Source organism: Homarus americanus, unplaced genomic scaffold (assembly GCF_018991925.1).
Source record: "Homarus americanus isolate GMGI-L3 unplaced genomic scaffold, GMGI_Hamer_2.0 scaffold45698, whole genome shotgun sequence".
NCBI classification, from domain to species: Eukaryota; Metazoa; Arthropoda; class Malacostraca; order Decapoda; family Nephropidae; genus Homarus; species Homarus americanus.
In genome coordinates this window covers 12348520-12368511 of record NW_024735554.1, presented here as the reverse complement: position 1 = coordinate 12368511, position 19992 = coordinate 12348520, and the positions used below count along the sequence as shown (strand labels likewise).

Genomic DNA, 19992 nt, shown 5'->3' with positions numbered 1-19992 from the left:
TGAATATGACAAATGGAGAAACATTACAACAGAATCACAGTTAACGGACATTATGGAGTTAAGAGTTGGGGAAATATTTATACATGATTAGTTTTATTAGAATAATCTTGTGGACATTCACAGCTTCCTTACTCCGGTGTAGATTAATTACGAAAACTAAATTGAAAAATGAGTTTTGTAGAAATCTCCTCTAGACTGTTTCACTTCCCAGTTCCATGTAATAGTGACACACACACACACACACACACACACACACACACACACACACACACACTTACCTGTAACGAAGGTAATGGTGTCTCTGATGACCACACACAAATTCCCCCCTATGTATAGGTGTTGAAATTACCTCATGAACTGACCGTGAGTGAATTTCTGGTAACTAGGAAAATTGTCAGGCGTCGCTGGTTCCGGGTTCTCGCCACACTCACAGCAGGCAGGGTACAGTACTTACAGATTTTGTTTTTTATAGTTAAGATTGCTGAGCATAAGGGTATATTATGTGCATCGTTTCTATGGAATATTTGACGGACAATTTACAAATGAACTGTAGCTGCTGATCTGCCTTGTCTTTTCACTCATTTGATTAGATTCGAGTTTTACTTTGGTAAGTATATCGATATAAACGATAAGTAAGTTGTATATGGTAAAATTTGGTCTGCTTCATTTGGGTCGTAGTTTGTTATCTTATGATAGCCAAATTAGATAAAGTTAGGTATACTATCTTTAAGTGGGTGTCCAGTGCTCAAGTGAGAAAAATAAATTAAATATTTTTTTCATAAGTAGTAATAATTTTGCATTCCTTGTTGCCACACACTGACACATCAAGCACTTATAATTCCGGGAAGGAACCTGAGAAGGGCTCTATCCGTGACGACAGTCCTGCAGTCCCTCCAGTAGGCCACTCGGGTCTGGGGAACACGAGTTTTTGCCCCACAAAGCTAGGTAGTGTGAATAGTGCAGCAACTGTTGTACTGCCTTCACCATGGTAGTGTTTCTGGCATAACTAAAGTGTGATGTGATGGTAACATTTTGGTGAATAAATTTTATTTATTTTTTCTCAGCAGCAAAGATTATTACTCAGCTAAATTTACTTTACACAACTTGTAGGGGAGATGAAACGTTAGAAGTTGACTGTTTTTTACAATTGACGAGTTGTAGGTTATTGATAAAAGGAGGAAGTGAAGACCCAGCGAGCTGCACTACCAGGGAGTGCAAGAATTAAATGACAAGGAAGATGTTTTCATGTTTATCATCTCAACAATATATTGACGGCAAGAATTGAGGAAGTGAATATAGTAATTATAGAAGGGGATGGGCAGTAGATCGTGTCTCCTTAGAATAGTAAATAATAAAGTGACAGAAAAAATAATGAAAGGGTCGACGTTAGAGCACGAACATGGAGTGAAAATGGAAATACGGGTTATAGTCTAATAAGATATATCACTTGAGGCAGGAGTCTGGCGATATCTTCAGCTCATGGTGTTGGATGCTGATGATTATACACAACCTTTGAGTTACGTTCTGATAGAAAAAAATTACCTGAACACAACGCAATTTATAAAGCAATTTCACCTAACCTTGCAGCGCGCATAGCTCAATGTCCCTCTGTAGGAAAATTTTGGACAAGACGAGGGTCACCCCTTAAATGTCCGTGAAATTACCTTTAACAACTGGCATTATGCTCGGCTAGACCACCCCATTACCTTCCCAACAGCGGATGTAGAGGTTGGCTTCCGGTGCACCAGGATCTTATAACGACGCATCTTCACAGGCGAGGAGTTGGTTAACTGCCACCAACATGGCTTCGCACACAAACACTGTTCATGTGTTTCAGTTCCTGCTTCAGTTAGCGAGGTGAACATGACGGAGGCATTGTGTAGTACTAGGCATTGACCTCCTCCTGTGTCTGCTCGAGGGGAGTGTGTTACCTGCGTCAGTAGCTTTATGAATGCCGGTACTGACCTAATACTTGAATGGGAGAGGCCTTTTTTCCCACGTCCACCAGCCTTCACCCCCTGACCGTCACCCACCAGTCCACGCCCCCTGGCCGTCACCCATCAGCCCTCACCGTCATCCACCAGCCCTCACCCCCTGACCGTCACCCGACAGCCCTCACCCCTTGGTCGTCACCCACCAGTCCTCACCCTCTGGCCGTCACTCACCAGTCCTCACCCCCTGGCCGTCACCCATCAGCCTTCACCGTCATCCACCGGTCCTCACCCCTGGTCGTCACCCACCAGTCCTCACCTCCTGGTCGTCACCCTGAGCCCTCACCGTCATCCACCAGCTCTCACCCCTGGCCGTCACCCACCAGCCCTCACCCACCAGCCCTCACCCGCTGGTCGTCACCCACCAGTCCTCACCCCTGGTCGTCACCCACCAGCCCTTACCGTCACCCACCAGTCCTCACCCCTGGTCGTCACCCATCAGCCCTTACTGTCACCCACCAGTCCTCACCCCTGGTCGTCACCCATCAGCATGGAGGTGATGCCTGTTGATAATGCCTATAGGTGATGCCTGTAGGTGATGCTTGTAGGTAATGCTTGTAGGTAATGTATATAGGTGATGCCTGTAGGTGATGCCTGTAGGTGATGTCTGTAGGTGATGCCTGTAGGTGATGCTTGTAGGTAATGCTTGTAGGTAATGTATGTAGTGATGCCTGTAGGTGATGCCTGTAGGTGATGTCTGTAGGTGATGCCTGTAGGTGATGCCTGTAGGTGATGTCTGCAGGTGATGCCTGTAGGTGATGTCTGTTGGTGATGCCTGTAGGTGATGTATGTAGGTGATGCCTGTAGGTGATGTCTGCAGGTGATGCCTGTAGGTGATGTCTGTTGGTGATGCCTGTGAGTGATGCCTGTGGTGATGCTTGTAGGTAATGCTTGTAGGTAATGTATGTAGGTGATGCCTGTAGGTGATGCCTGTAGGTGATGCCTGCAGGTGATGCCTGTAGGTGATGTCTGTTGGTGATGCCTGTAGGTGATGCCTGTAGGGTGATGTATGTAGGTGATGCCTGTAGGTGATGTCTGCAGGTGATGCCTGTAGGTGATGTCTATTGGTGATGCCTGTAGGTGATGCCTGTAGGTGATGTATGTAGGTGATGCCTGTAGGTGATGTCTGTTGGTGATGCCTGTGGGTGATGCCTGTGGTGTTGCCTGTGGGTGATGTATGTAGGTGATGCCTGTAGGTGATGTATGTAGGTGATGCCTGTAGGTGATGTCTGTTGGTGATGCCTGTAGGTGATGCATGTAGGTGATGCCTGTAGGTGATGCCTGTAGGTGATGTCTGCAGGTGATGCCTGTAGGTGATGTCTGCAGGTGATGCCTATAGGTGATGTATGTAGGTGATGCCTGTAGGTGATGTCTGTTGGTGATGCCTGTAGGTGATGTATGTAGGTGATGCCTGTAGGTGATGCCTGTAGGTGATGTCTACAGGTGATGTACGTTATGTAGGTGATGCTTGTAGGTGAAAACAGTATGTACGTGATGCTTGTAAGTGATGTCTGTAGGTGATGCCTGTAAGTGATGCCTGTAGGTGATGTCTGCAGGAGATATACATTAGTAGGTGATGCCTGTAAGTGATGCCTGTAGATGGTGCTTTTAGGTGGTGTTCATGACTGAGTGGTGACTGCCCTGGCTCTTCTAACGTATGTCATCCCCATCATCACCACCACCATAACTACCATCACCACTACTACCACCATCACCGCCACCACCACCATCACTGCCACCACCACTACCACACGTCCTCCAAACAACACAAGAGGTGGTAACTAGAAACATATTATTTTCATCCTTGGAGAGTATGTGTTCCTTTTCTTTAATTTGTTTATCATCTATTTATGCAACGTAATGATAGAGTAATATATCAACATTTAGTATAAACTTATCTGTGCAGGTAAAACATCACAGGTGTCACAGGTGATGGCTATCGGATCATCTCGCCACGCCTAGTACATTGGCAACCAGGGCTGGATTAACCATTAAGCAAAATAAGCACGTGCTTAGGGCACCAAAAGAAGGGGGCACCACAGGTTTTTCTTTTGAAGGTATTATGCCTTCTAGTGACCAGATCATATTTACGATAAAACCTAATAGGCTGGTGTAAAACCGCCGTATAAAATTGGTGAAAAATATTTATCCCATTTTGTTCGTTAACTATGTTTTGTAAGGGTTTTAAACCAAGAAAACTGTGCTCTTTTTTTTTAAAGGACACGTTGCCCAATGGAAAACGGCATTATTTTATACACGTTCAAGAACGTTCCTGAACGTCTGAAATTGTCGAAGTTCGTTCCCTCGCTTCTCAGCCCGTCACTCAGGCTCTTGCAGTATCAACGAAATGTGTCTATTTTAACTTGTGGTATGAGGTGGATTGTGTGAAGTAACAAGTAAGTTTCTGAATTTCTCATTAATTAAATTACTTTATATTTACAAAATAAAGAGGTAGATATTTTAACTATATTAATATATTGTGTTACTAAATTAAGAGCAGTAACTCTAGGCCTAATTGTTATAATAAATAAGGTTAAATCAAAACTGTCTAATTTAAGTGATTTTTATAATTATCAAATGTTGAAAAACTTCAACTCTTTGTTTTTATATCTTAATTGTCTTTAACTGTAATTGTTCTGGTTCTAGTCTAACATAAGTGATGAGAAAATTGTAGGATCTGGCTTGTGGCCTGGAAGAAACCTGAATTTTTTATCTTATATTTCAACATCAGTATTCATTGAGTCTTAATCATGGTCTTAATATCTTGTCAATTAAGCAATGGGAGGGCCGAGGGGGCACCATTGTTGGGCTGTGCTTAGGGCATCAATTGGCCTTAATCCGGCCCTGTTGGCAACCATGAGCCTGGCCGCACTGTTTGTAAGCTTTGTGGTCAACTCGACTCTCACACCCCCTCTCACTACATCCTCACTTGCCCTATGACCTCCTCCTACAGGTCCCCAGCCGTTACCAACACCTCTAACCTCCCTGACCAGATATCCCTCCTCCTAGTGACAGGCTTGGCGCTTGACATTATTAGGGACCTGCCACACTTTGCCATAAGCAGATAAATTGTACCGGTGTAGCAGCCCACATTAGCCCCCCCCCCAGACTATACCCGGGGTTAAAGTGAGCTAGCCCAAAATATACCCCGGGGTATAAAATAGCCCAGGCTATATTATACCCCGGGGTATATTTTGGGCTAGCCCAGATTATACCTCTCTAGTCCAGATTATACCCCCTGGGGTATAAACTGGAATAGCCCACAATATACCCGGGGTATAAAACAGGCTAGCCCACTTTAACCCCAGGTATAGTCTGGGGAGGGGGTATATTTTTCATAAATAAGGTAACTCGGGGGAATAATATACTGGATTTTGTATTAAGTAATAGATAAAATACAATTACAAATTTAGAAATTGGAGAAACATTAGGAAACAGCGATCACAAAGTCATCAGATTTGACCTTAACTTAACAAATGAGAAGAAAGAAAATAATAGAATTGTAACAGACTTCAGAAAAGCAAATTTTATAGGTTTAAGAGATAGGCTTAGGAATGAGGTGTGGGGTGGTATTACCCCACCAGGGCCAGAACAAGTGAATTCAGGTCCCGTGGGAGAGGTAGGTTAGGTTTGGTTACGTGAGAAATCAAATCAAAATTTAATATCTGAGTGTGTTTTTTAATTTAAATTAAGATAGTTTAGCCAGACCACTAAGTTCAAAACAGAACTCTCATAGGGCTGGTTTCTGAGTGTGTGTGTGTGTGGGGGGGGGGGGTATAATCTGGCCTAGTGGGGTATGAAATAGCCTAGCCTATTTTATACCCCGGGGTATAAACTGGACTAGCCCAGAATATGCCCGGGGTATAAAACAGGCTAGCCCACTTTAACCCCGGGTATAGTCTGGGGAGGGGGTATTTTGTCACTTTATGTAACTTGTTGACAAAACCCATGACCCTTTAGGCTTTTATGCCCTTAATGCATGAGTCATAAAGGCAAACATGAACTCGGTATTCTTCTCAGATGGGCGCTGTAAACGCTTCTGCGCTTCACCTTGCACAGGATGTAAGGGGGTGCCCAATAAACTAGTCCCCTCGGGGGCAATCTAAAAAAATCCTAATCCAATAGTGTTTTCATTAAGTTTTCTGTAAGAGTCAAATCCATTTTCCGTAGTGGCTAAGATTTTCAGGATTATCTTTACACTTGAGCTGAATCTTGTGTGTACATCTTATGCATGAACCACTATGATATGGCTGTGGAACTATCAAGACTGTTGTTCTGAGACGAGACGGATGATGACGCTAACAGAAGCTCTCAGGTGTGGGGACATGTGTGTGATCAAAGACTTAACATGTGGTCTGGGGCTACACTCACCAAATGTCTGGGTAAGAAAGCACATCTATGACAACCTAGAGGCGGCAGTTTCCTTCTGAGTCACGATGTTGTGGTGATAGATGTACAGTACAGCTCAACGGACACCACAGATGGTATAGGCTAGGGGTCTGAAGCACACCCAACACTTGATCGTGGTAGACATGGGTGATCACAATGATTTTATTTCAGAATTATTTGAAAACATTGAGAATATTGAGCGATGTGCAGTACAGTATATGCTCAGGAACCATGGGTGGCATATAAAAGGGATTTATGCTGGAGTGTTTTTCTCGCCATTTTAGTGTTATCGTGGCTGGTGGAGGACACTGGTGGTAAACACGCCACGTTCGTAACGTAAATTACAGGTAGTTAGAGGGAGTCATTTACGTCAGACGCGACACGAGTTACGTGAAGCCCACTTCGGAGTGGGGCAGTAACATTACTATGAGACATAGAAGAAAAAAATCTTCAAATTCCGCAGAAAAAAAAATCCAACAAAGTTTTTACGCATCCAAGCAAGAATAAACAATATGAGTACTTTACCAGATAAGAATAAATAAAATTGGAACTCCCATGAAAAAAGGGTGAAGCTAAGTTTCACGTCCAGGAGAGAGAAGATAAAGAACAGTTTTCACACACGAGAAGATCGGGGACAGTTTACACTCGGGAGAAGATCAGGGAAAGTCTTCACACTCAGGAGAAGATCAGGGAAAGTCTTCACACTCAGGAGAAGATCAGAGATGGTCTTCACACTCGGGAGAAGATCAGGGAAAGTCTTCACACTCAGGAGAAGATCAGAGATGGTCTTCACACTCGGGAGAAGATCAGGGAAAGTCTTCACACTCAGGAGAAGATCAGGGAAAGTCTTCACACTCAGGAGAAGATCAGAGACAGTCCTACACCCAGGAGATGATCAAGGACAGTCTTCACGTCCGGGAGGAGAACAAAAACAATATTCACGTCCGTGAGGAAACGCATATTCCTCACAAGGTCAATGGGACAGTAGTGACGCACTCGCCGTGTTGCTCATATTGTTTTGTTTTTCTCTCATGTTGTCTAAGATTCACACAAGTTTTTGGTGAAGACAAAAAGCTGTCTACACTGTATATACTGATGACATTTAACTGCTTTTCTGTCTCTGTTTTTATGCTTTTCTGTCTGTCAGTTTTTATGCCTTTCTGTCTGTCTCTCTTTCCGTCATTTTCTGTCTAGTCTATCCATTATTTCTTCCATACTCGTGAGGTGTGTTAACGGGCGGGCCTCCTGACTGCTGTGTAACGGGTGATTATCTTGTTTACAAGAACAGTAATACATTTAAATGTATTGTTTTACCCCCCCCCCCCTACACACACACACACAGATCAGCTAAAGACGAAGAGACAAACAAATATGAAAGAATGGAAAAATAGATAGATACATATATAGTTTGATAACAGAGGAGACGAGACGACGACTAGTTCATGACCCAACCAAAACAATCTGTCAAGACTAGTAAGAACTTGAGATGAATCTGCAGTAGTTGAAATGTCAATGACGATTATCTGTAGCGGTGATCATTCTTCCATTTAGATTCACAAACTGTGACCACTGTTACAGGCAGCATCATCTCCCTGCAGCCACGCGAGCCAGGGCGGTCAGAGGAGGGCGACCATACTGATATCCGGCCTGTGAGACTCCTGTTATGAAGACAATGTGTAGTGGAAGTTGCCGATCCCCTCAACTACATACAGTAAGCTTGACCGCCACTCCCACCACATAACTGCAATACAAGGGGCGTCAAGCTGTTCCAGGCACGTCCTCACGCCAAGCTGAGACATAACAACTTATCACTGCGTATTGTGGACACATTGAACAGTTTACCTGAACCTGTGGCCATGACTCAAGAACAGACCAGACATACAATGGACAGGTTAAAGACGCCATGTTCGCCTAGCAACTCTCTAAATGCATCATGTAGAGTCACGATCCCGCCCGTTCGGCAACACTCAGAAAAAAACAGATGAGCTGAATGTACAGTACAGTTTAGGCCGTCGTCCTTAATACCGCTATATTAACTAAATATAACTTTTCGGACTCAAAGGTTTACATTTAAATCTTTTGAAGAGACTACAATTATTAAACAACCCAGTAATACACTTCTTGTAGTTGTTTTAAGCCATTCCAAAACTAACAAAATATGTTAACCTGGTTACTTTTCCTTGAGACAGATTTTCCGGCAGATAATATTCAGAGATCAATGGCCATTTTACTAACCTGTAAACAACAATAATACTAATACCACATAGTTGAACCATTTCATTAAAGTGATATCGCAGTGTAGTGTCACACATAACTGAGAGTCTAGTCCCCCTCCTTCCTCCTCACAACACCACCAGAGTACAAACGACAACAAGATCACTACAGAACAAGTCCACGTACAGAATAGCGTCATCGTGCCAAAAAATACTTGCTGTGAGAAATGTAGTTATGATGGAACATATTGTAAAAGAGTGTCCATACCTTTTAATTACATACACAACAGTCACTTCCCTCGGTTACACAGTCAACAGTTATGACTGAATTACGACTGAATTCGACTTATTGCTGATATTAACTTATTTGTAGCTTTAACTGACTAATTACTGATATTAACTGACCTATTTGTGACGTTATCTGATTCATAAAGAAATTTTACTTTAAAAATATGTTTGTTTGTTTGTTTGTTATTAGAAATGTCTATAATTATTAGCGGTAACTGGCGCCTGAAGAGTCACTTTTGTGTTAAATAATGACACAACGGACGAAGGCTTTTGACAATTATATCGAGACAATAACAGTTTTATTGTTTGTGTATACACCGTGGTGGCAGAAGTAGGATAATTAAAACTTTCGTCTATGTTGAGAGAAGTAATTGTTGTCAACAGAACGCGTGACAATTGTTATTAACAAGAGGTAAATAGTTTTGTCTGTCTTCAGTTTGATTATTTCTCTCTCCCTCTAGTCTAGAGTCTAGATGAAATATTGTACGGTAAGTGTCAACAAATGTTAGTTGAATTTGTCAGTAGTATTTTTTTTCTATCGTTCGAGGGCAGGAAGCCACAGCCCTGACCAGTGTGGCGCCTCCCATGAGATTCCAGGGAGTGGATGATTGTTTCCTGCCGCTCCCTAGTCTGGTATGAGGAGCCTCACCCCGCTGCACGTACTGACACTCCCTATTATTTTACCTTTATCCTCTTTGGCACTGAATGGCTCGTTAACCTCTTGGGTGGTCGGTCACGTCTGTTACAAACTGATAGCAAGTACTTGGTATGTACTGGCTCCAGGATGTATCTGTACCTGCTCCAGTGTTGGTCAAGTCTGGTCTTGAAAAGAGCTCACACTCGGTGCCGTCACAACACACTCTGACAGATTTTTCCAAGGGTTCACAACTCTCACTCCGAAAAAGTTTGCGCTGACAATATTCTGAATCTGTGGCTTCTTCAGCCTTAAGCTGTGACCCCTGTTGCCCGCAGAGTTCTTACCGGTGCCTGCAGTGTTCTCACTGTTGCCTGCGGTGTTCTCACTGTTGCCTGTAGTGTTCTCACTGTTGCCTACAGTGTTTTAACTGTTGCCTGCAGTGTTTTCACTGTTGCCTGCAGTGTTTTCACTGTTGCCTGCAGTGTTCTCAGTTGCCTGCAGTGTTTTCACTGTTGCCTGCAGTGTTCTCACTGTTGCCTGCAGTGTTCTCACTGTTGCCTACAGTGTTCTCACAGTTGCCTGCAGTGTTCTCACTGTTGCCTGCGGTGTTCTCACTGTTGCCTGTAGTGTTCTCACTGTTGCCTACAGTGTTTTAACTGTTGCCTGCAGTGTTCGCACTGTTGCCTGCGGTGTTCTCACTGTTGCCTACAGTGTTTTAACTGTTGCCTGCAGTGTTCTCACTGTTGCCTGCAGTGTTTTCACTGTTGCCTGCAGTGTTCTCACTGTTGCCTGCAGTGTTTTCACTGTTGCCTGCAGTGTTTTCACTGTTGCCTGCAGTGTTCTCACTGTTGCCTGCAGTGTTCTCACTGTTGCCTGCAGTGTTTTCTAGTTGCCTACAGTGTTCTCACAGTGTTCACTGTTGCCTGCAGTGTTCTCACTGTTACTCTGTTGCCTGCAGTGTTCTCAGTGTTCTCACTGTTGCCTGCAGTGTTCACTGTTGCCTGCAGTGTTCTCCTGCAGTGTTCCAGTTGCTTGCAGTGTTCTCACCTGTGTTCTCACAGTTGCCTGTTCAGTGTTCTCACCTGCAGTGTTCTCACAGTTGCCTGCAGTGTCCTCACTGTTGCCTAGAGTGTTTAACTGTTGCCTCAGTGTTTTAACCTGTTGCCTGCAGTGTTCTCACTGTTGCCTGCAGTGTTTTAACTGTTGCCTGCAGTGTTCTCACTGTTGCCTAGAGCGTTTTAACTGTTGCCTACAGTGTTTTAACTGTTGCCTGCAGTTTTCTCACAGCTGCCTGCAGTGTTCTCACTGTTGCCTGCAGTGTTCTCACTGTTGCCTAGAGTGTTTTTACTGTTGCCTAGAGTGTTTTAACTGTTGCCTGCAGTGTTCTCACTGTTACCTAGTGTTGTCACTGTTGCCTGCAGTGTTCTCACTGTTGCCTGCAGTGTTCTCACTGTTGCCTGCAGTGTTTTCACTGTTGCCTGCAGTGTTCTCACTCGTTGCCCGCCGCAGCTGCCTTTCACTGCTGCTCAGTTCTCACCTGCTGCCCGCAGAGTTTCTCACTCGTTGCCTCGGAGTGTTCTCTACTGATGCTTCGTGTGTTCTCACTGTTGCCTGCAGTGTTTTCACTGTGGCCCTGAGCGTTCTCACCGTTGCCTGCAGTGTTTTCACTTTGCCTCGAGTGTTCTTACGGTTGCCTGCGTTTTCACTGCTGCCTCGCGTGTTCTCACTCGTTGCCTGCAGTGTTCTCACTGTTGCCTGCAGCGTTTTCACTGCTGCCCTGAGTGTTCCTCACTGTTGCCTGCAGTGCTCCCCACTGTTGCCTCGAGTGTTCTCACTGTTGCCTGCAGCGTTTTCACTGTTGCCTCGAGTGCTCCTCACCGTTGCCTGCAGTGTTCTCACTGCTGCCCTCGAGTGTTCCCTTTATTTGTTTGTGGTTCTTTTTATTTGTTTCACTGCTGCCCAGAGTGCTCCCCACTGCTGGCCTGCAGTGCCTCACTGTTGCCTGCAGTGTTCTCACTGTTGCCTAGAGTGTTCTCATTGTTGCCTGCAGTGTTCTCACTGTTGCCTCGAGTGTTCTCACTGTTGCCTGCAGTGTTCTCACTGTTGCCTGCAGTGTTCTCACTGTTGCCTAGAGTGTTCTCATTGTTGCCTGCAGTGTTCTCACTGTTGCCTCGAGTGTTCTCACTGTTGCCTGCAGTGTTCTCACTGTTGCCTAGAGTGTTCTCATTGTTGCCTGCAGTGTTCTCACTGTTGCCTCGAGTGTTCTCACTGTTGCCTGCAGTGTTCTCACTGTTGCCTCGAGTGTTCTCATTGTTGCCTAGAGTGTTCTCACTGTTGCCTGCAGTGTTCTCACTGTTGCCTGCAGTGTTCTCTTAGGTACCTGAAGGGTTCCTGGTTGTCTTCGTGAGGAAGGTAGATCATAAGAACATACAATTTTCTTATTATTTTTCTCTCATGTTTCCATTTTCATTCTTCATATATATTTACTTCTTGTTTCTTCACCATTTACCAACAACAACAACAACAACAAACAGTGTGAGTAACACTGGAAATAATGGATATGTTGAAAAGTAAACAAAAAGATAGAAAACCTTTTAAAAAAAAAATAATTGTGAACTCTTCACAGGAGTTGCGGAGTGAAATATGAAGTCAAGTTTAATATAAATGTATTAGTGGATAAAGAAGATCTTGTATTGTCGTGGGTTAATGTGAATCCGCTGACGCCGCTGGACTCACTAACATATTATTATTATTCATCCGTCCAGCCAGGAAATAACTTTACTGACCAAAATTTGATTAGAGACTGCGATTGTATTCAAGAACAGATCATCGTGTAGGCCTGAGTAAACTAAATGTGTGAGTTTACTTGTCGGTACATCAGTTAACGGTTTACACTTCTGCTGTAAAACAAAATATGGATTTATATTTCTATGTATTCTAATAACTTTATGGAGTTAACATATTGCCGCTTGTTCTGTCTATCTGCAGTAGCATCGTCTTGTTGATGTGTTGTGACAATTGACTGTCAGCGCCAATTATGCAAATGGGAAACACGATTTTTGTGACGTCAGAAGAGTTTCTCTAAACTGAGGAGTGCGTCACAGCTTCCTCCTGGGGCCACCTTCGCTGCTTTCTCCTGTGGTCGCCTCCTGGGGTCACCTTCACTGCTTCCTCTTGGGGTCACCTTCACAGCTTCCTCCTTGGGTCGCCTCCTGGGGCTACCTTCACTGCTTCCTCTTGGGGTCACCTTCACAGCTTCCTCCTGGGGTCACCACAGCTTCCTCCTGGGGTCACTGTCACAGCTTCCTCCTGGGGTCACCTTCACTGCTTCCTCCTGGGGTCACCTTCACAGCTTCCTCCTGGGGTCACCTTCACTGCTTCCTCCAGGGGTTCCTTCTGCTTCTCCTGGGTCACCTTACAGCTTCCTCCTGGGGTTGTGCTGCTTCCTCCTGGTCACTGTCACCTTCCTCCTGGGGTCACCTTCACTGCTTTCCTCCTGGGGTCACTTTCCACTGCTTCCTCCTGGGTCACCTTCACTGCTTCACTCCTGGGCACCTTCACTACTTCCTCCCAGACCTCCATCCCTCCTGCTTCTCCTGGAGCCACCACCATCCTCTGCTTCCTCCCGGGCCCCATCACAGCTTCTCAGGCCACCATCACTGCTTCCTCCCAGGCCAGCATCACTGCTTCTCCCAGGCCCACCTCACTGCTTCCTCGGGCACTCATCATCACAGGGCCTCTCAGGCGCCCATCCACTGCTTCAGGTCCAGGCCTGCATGCATTGCTTCCTCCCGGGCCACCATCACTGCTTCCTCCCGGGCCACCATCACTGCTTCCTCCCGGGCCACCATCACTGCTTCCTCCCGGGCCACCATCACTGCTTCCTCCCGGGCCACCATCACTGCTTCCTCCCGGGCCACCATCACTGCTTCCTCCCGGGCCACCATCACTGCTTCCTCTCGGGCCACCATCACTGCTTCCTCCCGGGCCTGCATCCTGCTTCCTCCCAGGGCTAGCCATCACTGCTTCCTCCCAGGCCCACCATCACTGCTTCCTCCCAGGACATCATCCTGCCTCCTGCCACCATCCTCTTCCTCTCAGGCCACCACACTTTCCTCCCGGGCCACCATCGCCTTCCTCCCGGGCACCATCACTGCTTCCTCCCGGGCCACCATCACTGCTTCCTCCCGGGCCACCATCACTGCTTCCTCCCGGGCCACCATCACTGCTTCCTCTCGGGCCACCATCACTGCTTCCTCCCGGGCCACCATCACTGCACCAGAAAATGTTCTCGGAGTCACAGTGATATTGATATTGTTTTCCTCGTTCTTTTAAAAACTACGAACAGATTCCCCGAACGAACTAGACCACAGACGTGACGTGACGTAACGCGATGTGAAGGATGTAAACCTTAAACAATAAGCAGCTGTAAATTTGCTTCACCCGATTTCAGGTGAAAATCCTGTTTTCCATTAAATAATAGATAACTTAAAAGAAGTAAAGATAAATTAACCGCTCTGCTTTGGATGGTTCCGGAAGATTATCGCCAAGGGTCGTCTTGGAGGGTCGTCTAAAAGGGTCGTTTCTTGAATCTGACTAACAACAACGAGCCTCGGAGCATGATACGTACGTATACTATACTGTACTGTTTGTGTGAATTTAGTCAATAGTGTAAAGCATTTGACAGTTAAAACGTGAAGACAACGAAATACTGAGAATTCGTTGTTAGGACACAAGAAAATACCCCTCAGTCGTCCGAGCAGGATAGAGCCACACACCGGGAATGTCAGAGAGGTGAGGGGTCGTATAGGTCTTGATCTTTCAGAGAGAGGAAGTTTGTGTGGCTCGGTGTCCTGTGTCTTCTAAACCTCAACTCACCATGACAACAGTTTTGATGTTTGCTTCGTGTTATTATGAATAAGAAGATAAAAAGAATTGAGTGTGAACGAGTGTAATAATAAAGTTACATATCAAGGAAAGAAGATAGATGTTAACGATTGTCACTAAAGAACCACTTGACACGCACGAAGCTAAAAAGATTTTTGCCGTACGATACAAATACAAAAGGAGTGAATAAATTTAAAGTAGTTTTTCAAGTTTTGCACCAGCGTGTTTTTGGCCAGTCCCATGTAAACACAAGAAGCCTCGCAGGAATAAACACCAAAATACTAATGCGATCATAATTGTGATTTAGACGCTGTTACACCACCATCACCCACACACTGACACGCCCACATCACCGACACGCCCACATCACCGACTCGCCCACATCACCGACTCGCCCACATCACCGACTCGCCCACATCACCGACACGCCCACATCACCCACACGCTGACACGCCCACCTCACCCAATATAGAGTACAGGAGGCAGCAGCTGTAGTAATGGAGTGAAAGTGACCGACGCGACTGACATATTTGTTCCACTTACCTCCCTGCCTCCCTCCCTTGTCACTCCCCTCCTCTACTTTCCTCTTTCTTAACTTTCCTTCTTCTCTACTTCCCTCCCTACCTCCTTACTCCCCTTCTTCTCTACTTCCCTTCTTCTCTACTTCCCTCCCTACCTCCTTACTCCCCTCCTTCTCTACCTCCTTCTCTGCCTTCCTCCCTACTCCCTTCCTTCCCTACTTCTTTATATGCCTTTTTATTTACTGTATTTTCTGTCCCCCTATCTCATATGTGTCTACTCCCTCCCTCCTTCACCCCCCCTCTCTCCTCCTCCGCCCTCCTCTCCCCGCCCTCCCCTCTCCCCCGCCCTCCCTCCCCCCGCCCTCCCTCTCCCCCTTCCCTCCCTCCATCCCTCCTTCCATTCCCTCCTTCCTTCCTTCCACTACATCGATGGCTGTCTTCTCCACAGCCACACTTGTAGGACACACGTGATGTACTGTACAGCTGTAGTCTTTGTCCCAAAATCTTTATAAGAAAGGGAGTTAATCTTGTAGAATTTCCTGTATTATGTATCCTACGGGATTGTATGACCTCGTGTAGAATTGTATGTGTCCAAAGGCAAGTCACACATAATTACTCCTTAAATTATAGTCATTCACTCAGTATTACATGATGGTTACACTAAAACTCCCACAAGGGGTTTAACGACACACATACTGGAAAGTCTCAACCTATATGAACAACATGTGAGACCTGTGGTGGAGCCAACTCATGACCACAAACAACCACGAACTACCGGGTCGTTTAAAGAATAAATTGATCAATCATAAATCATGATCCCACAAATTGAGAGGAATTGTTAGTGTTGTTGTCGTTTTGGTAATCAGTCTCAAATCTGAGGGCTGGCGACCACAACCCTCCACACCAAACGTTTCCAGACTGCCTTTATCTATTCTGGCAATTTTGTTTACCTTTGAGGGCTCTGCTGTCAATGTCATTCATCTAACACAGTCTCTGCTGTCCTCTAGCCATTTGAAGCGTAAATTGTACCCATTAGTACGTCTGCCATTTTCACCTTAACTCTTATAATATAGCTAATTTATCTTCTATTTTTCTATTCTTTAAATGCCAAATATCGCTATTTAACCCAGAATTATTACTTTTTCACTAGTTTTTGTTAGTTTATATTTAGCATTCTTTTTTAGCACCATATTTTAAAGGTCTCTAACCTCCTCCTGACCCATACAGTAGTACTGATCCATACAAAACATTTCAGCTAAAAATAATTCTCTGACGAAGATTAATTTTCTGTTTTCAACATCTCTCTAGGATTATTAAGTATTGCCTTTGTTTAATTTCTCCTTGTTTTCATCATTGGATTTACCTTAAATTTGGAAACAACCAGAAACTTCGTCTCTATTGTAATAACTCTCAAGGTCATATTCTTCACCTTTTGTCAATAATTTGTTGAGCAGTGTTAAAAACATAATCGTGTACATACTGAAAACTGATACTACTTTACCATTAAATTTTATTCTATTATCATTACTGAACGGATACACCATGATGTCTAAGTCCCATTTACCCCGTTATTAGTTATAAGTTAACACTACGGCCTCCTGATGCGAGTAATAGTTTTGGGAATTTAATTATTCTCTTCTTTGATAATAATATTTTCAAGCTATCTCTGAAATTTTAAGTTATACACTTTTCAAATTCGACAAAAATATGCAAATAGCTTTTAACATTGTAAAACTACCAAATATATCTTATCTTGTTCCTCTTTCCTATTTAATTTAAACTTCTCTTCATATTATTCATTCGTCATTTCAGATTTTATTCTTTCTGACTTATTTTCAGTAAAACTTTGCTTACATGGTTCTTCTATAAATCTCTGCCTCTTTCTCTTTCACTTGTTCTGGTTACTGCACCTCTGTACCTTTAGTTTTACTGACCCCTAAACCAGTGGTTCTCACCTTATTTTGCCCCATACCCCTACCATGTTCCAAATCCCATTCCCCCTCCTTTCCAAGATTATTCTGCCTCAAAAGTGCATTCCAAAATAAATATTGAAATAATACCCAAAAATCAACACCTTTTTCCATATGGTACACATTTACAATTTACATGGATTATTTTATAGTGAGTTTTACAAATTAATGCCAATTGAAAATGTTGATGGTTTAAAAAACTTGAATAAAAGGCAAATAGTTTTTTTTTTTTTATAATGAATTACTTAACAGACCAAACTGAGCATAATGCAATAAACAAAGTTCAATAGAATACCAGGATAAAATTTGTAATTAATTTTATTCAGATGAAGATTACAGTCAATAAGAAACCTGTGATTGTTTTTTCATCAACAATTCTAAGATACGCGGAGGTGCTTGGCACCAAATAAGGTCATTTCCCTACCTCTAATCTACTACCCTCTTCGTTTTAATTTGCAACAAGGTTGAAAAGCCTGACTCACAAAGATATAATAAACACAAACAGAAGCAATGCACGGACAGCTCTTTCACCCCAGTTTGGGTAGAATCGCAAAACGCCCAAAAATTCTGTGATTGATTTCTCATCAAACATATCTCTTGCTCCCAAATCGTTTACCCCCCCTAAAACCTAAATTCACAAATTGAAACCCTGCCTAACCCATTTGTATTCTCTTTTACTACCCCAATTCAGATTTCCGTATATTTCTCTCCCTATAAGCATCGTCTATCATCATTCATTTTTTTTGCATTTTTCTGCGAGATACTTCTCTCTCTCTCTCTCTCTCTCTCTCTCTCTCTCCCCCCCTCTCTCTCTCTCTCTCCCTTTCTTTGGATTAATCTATCAACATTTCTTTTTAATATATCGTAGAAAAGTTTTGGTAAACCTCACTTCTGCTCCTCTTCCTTTCTTCTTTCCGCTTTCTTTAGAATTTTAGTTGTGATCCATTGTTGTTATATTTTACCTTCTTTATGTTCTTCCTCGAATGCTACAGATTGTTTTGGGTTATGATAACTAATTCTATCCATGGCCCAGTTATCATCTTCACTAAACTATATCAAGAAAACACTGAATATAATTTGATATGGTTTAGTTAAGATGATAACTTTCCTAATATCTATTGTGTGTAAGTTATTGGTCATAGGTTCGATTCCGTATGGTAGCAGAAGGGAGGTTCAAACTACCCACTTGTATTCTCAGCAATAAATGAGTAGGTAATGGGAGGCGCTTGGCATTGGAAAAACCCTCCACCGAGGAACATCACCACTGGGGCATGAATTATTCCACTAGCTGCTACCAGCTCCCATGACCACACCACCTACAATACAGCCCCCTGCATCATAAGAAGAAGGTCGTGTAAGAGGTGAAATACCAAAGATGTATTTGTGGAATTGCGTCCCGTGTATGACACGAACACCTCAGTTGAGACATACTTACGGACCTGTTCACACCTACCTCTCCCACACCACACACTCTCCCACCACCTACCTCTCTCCCACACCACCTACCTTCCTCACGCCACCTACCTCTCTCCCATACATCCTATCTCCCACGCCACCTACCTCTCTCCCACCACCTCACCTCTCTCCCAGACGACCTACCTCTCCCCACGCCACCTGCCTCTCTCCCGCCACCTACCTCTCCTCCCACACCACCTACCTCTCTCCCACACCACCACCTCTCTCCTACACCCACCTCTCTCCCCTCCCTCCCCACTCCCCAGACGACCTACCTCTCTCCCACGCCACCTCTCTCCTACACCTACCTCTCTCCCACCTACCTCTCTCCCCTGCCACCTCTCCTCTTTTCCCACCACCTACCTCTCTCCCACATACCTACCTCTCTCCCAGACGACCTACCTCCTCCCGCCACTACCTCTCTTCAAGCACCTCTCTCACACCACCTACCTCTCTCCCCACACCTACCTCTCTCCCACATCTCCCACACAACCTACACCTCTCTCCACACCCCTACCTCCCTCCCCACCTCCCTCCCACCCACCTACCTCTCTCCCACCACCTACCTCTCTCCAACCACCTACCCCCTCCCCACACCCCCCCTCTCTCCCAACACCTACCTCTCCCCCACACCTCTCTCAAACACCACCTACCTCTCCCACCACCTACCTCTCTCCCACACCACCTACCTCTCCTCCCACACCACCTACCTCTCTCCCACACCCACCTACCTCTCTCCCACCACCTACCTCTCTCCCCACGCCACCTACCCCTCCCTCACGCCACCTACCTGCCTCCCTCCCACGCCACCTACCTCTCCCCCACGGCACCTACCTCTCTCCCGCCACCTACCTCTCTCCTACACCACCTACCTCTCTCCTCCCACCTACCTCCTCCCATCACCTACCTCTCTCCCACCACCTACTATCTCTTAAACACCACCTACTACCTCTCTCCCACCTACCTCTCTCCTACACCACCCTCTCTCCCTCCACCTACCTCCCTCCCATCCCACCTACCTCTCTCCCCCCACCTACCTCTCCCTCCCCACCCTCCTCTCCCTCCACCCCCTCCTCCCCTCCACCTACCTCTCTCCCGCCACCCTACCTCCTCCCACCCACCTACCTCTCCCCCACAGCACCTACCCCTCTCTCCCACACCACCTACTCTCTCCCTACACCACCTACCTCTCTCCCCTCCCACCTCCCTCCCATCACCTACCTCTCTCCCCACCCACCTACTCATGCCACACCTACCTCTCTCCCCTAACCTACCTCCTCTCTACACCACCTACCTCTCTCCCTCCACCTACCTCCCTCCCATCTTTCCTCTCTCACCACCTACCTCTCTTCAAACCCCTACCTCCCCTCTCTCCCACCACCTACCTCTCTTCCAAACTACCCTACCTCTCTTCCCTCCACCCTGCCTCCTCCCACATCCACCTACCTCTCCCCGCCACCTACCTCTCTTCAAGCACCACCTACCTCCTCCCACATCACCTACTCTCCTTCAGTACCACCCTACCTCTACTCCCTCCACCCACCTCCCTCCCACATCCTACCCCTCCCCTCCCATCACCTACCTCCTCCCCTGCCTACTCTCTTCAAACACCACCACCTCTCTCCCACGCCACCTCCTCCC

General features: G+C 45.4%; 3 protein-coding genes across 3 annotated transcripts in view; 1 reads left to right on the top strand and 2 right to left on the bottom strand.

The window, feature by feature from the left end:
- LOC121871350 overlaps positions 1-19992 on the bottom strand; it is a 52286-nt gene that overhangs the window by 20487 nt on the left and 11807 nt on the right. The gene's annotated exons all lie outside the window — the stretch shown is intronic.
- On the top strand, positions 1977-2501 carry LOC121871349 (putative proline-rich protein 21). The gene has a single exon (XM_042373568.1). It carries the CDS (start codon positions 1977-1979, stop codon positions 2499-2501), a length of 525 nt encoding a protein of 174 aa, XP_042229502.1.
- LOC121871348 (putative uncharacterized protein DDB_G0286901) lies at positions 10006-13130 on the bottom strand. Its single transcript, XM_042373567.1, has 4 exons — positions 12982-13130; positions 11515-11870; positions 10260-10391; positions 10006-10160 (listed from the first exon to the last, which is right to left on the bottom strand). Exons 1-4 carry the CDS (start codon positions 13128-13130, stop codon positions 10006-10008), a joined length of 792 nt encoding a protein of 263 aa, XP_042229501.1.

Coding starts and splice junctions, on each gene's coding strand:
- LOC121871349 (XM_042373568.1), top strand. CDS start 1,977: ATGGGAGAGGCCTTTTTTCCCACGTCCACCAGCCTTCACCCCCTGACC.
- LOC121871348 (XM_042373567.1), bottom strand. CDS start 13,130: ATGGTGGTGGCTCCAGGAGAAGCAGGAGGGATGGAGGTCTGGGAGGAA. Junction 10,392..11,514: donor TGAGAACACTGCAGGCAACA/GTGAGGCACTGC, acceptor AAAACACTGCAG/GCAACAGTGAGAACACTGCA. Junction 10,161..10,259: donor TGAAAACACTGCAGGCAACA/GTGAGAACACTG, acceptor AAAACACTGTAG/GCAACAGTGAGAACACTACA.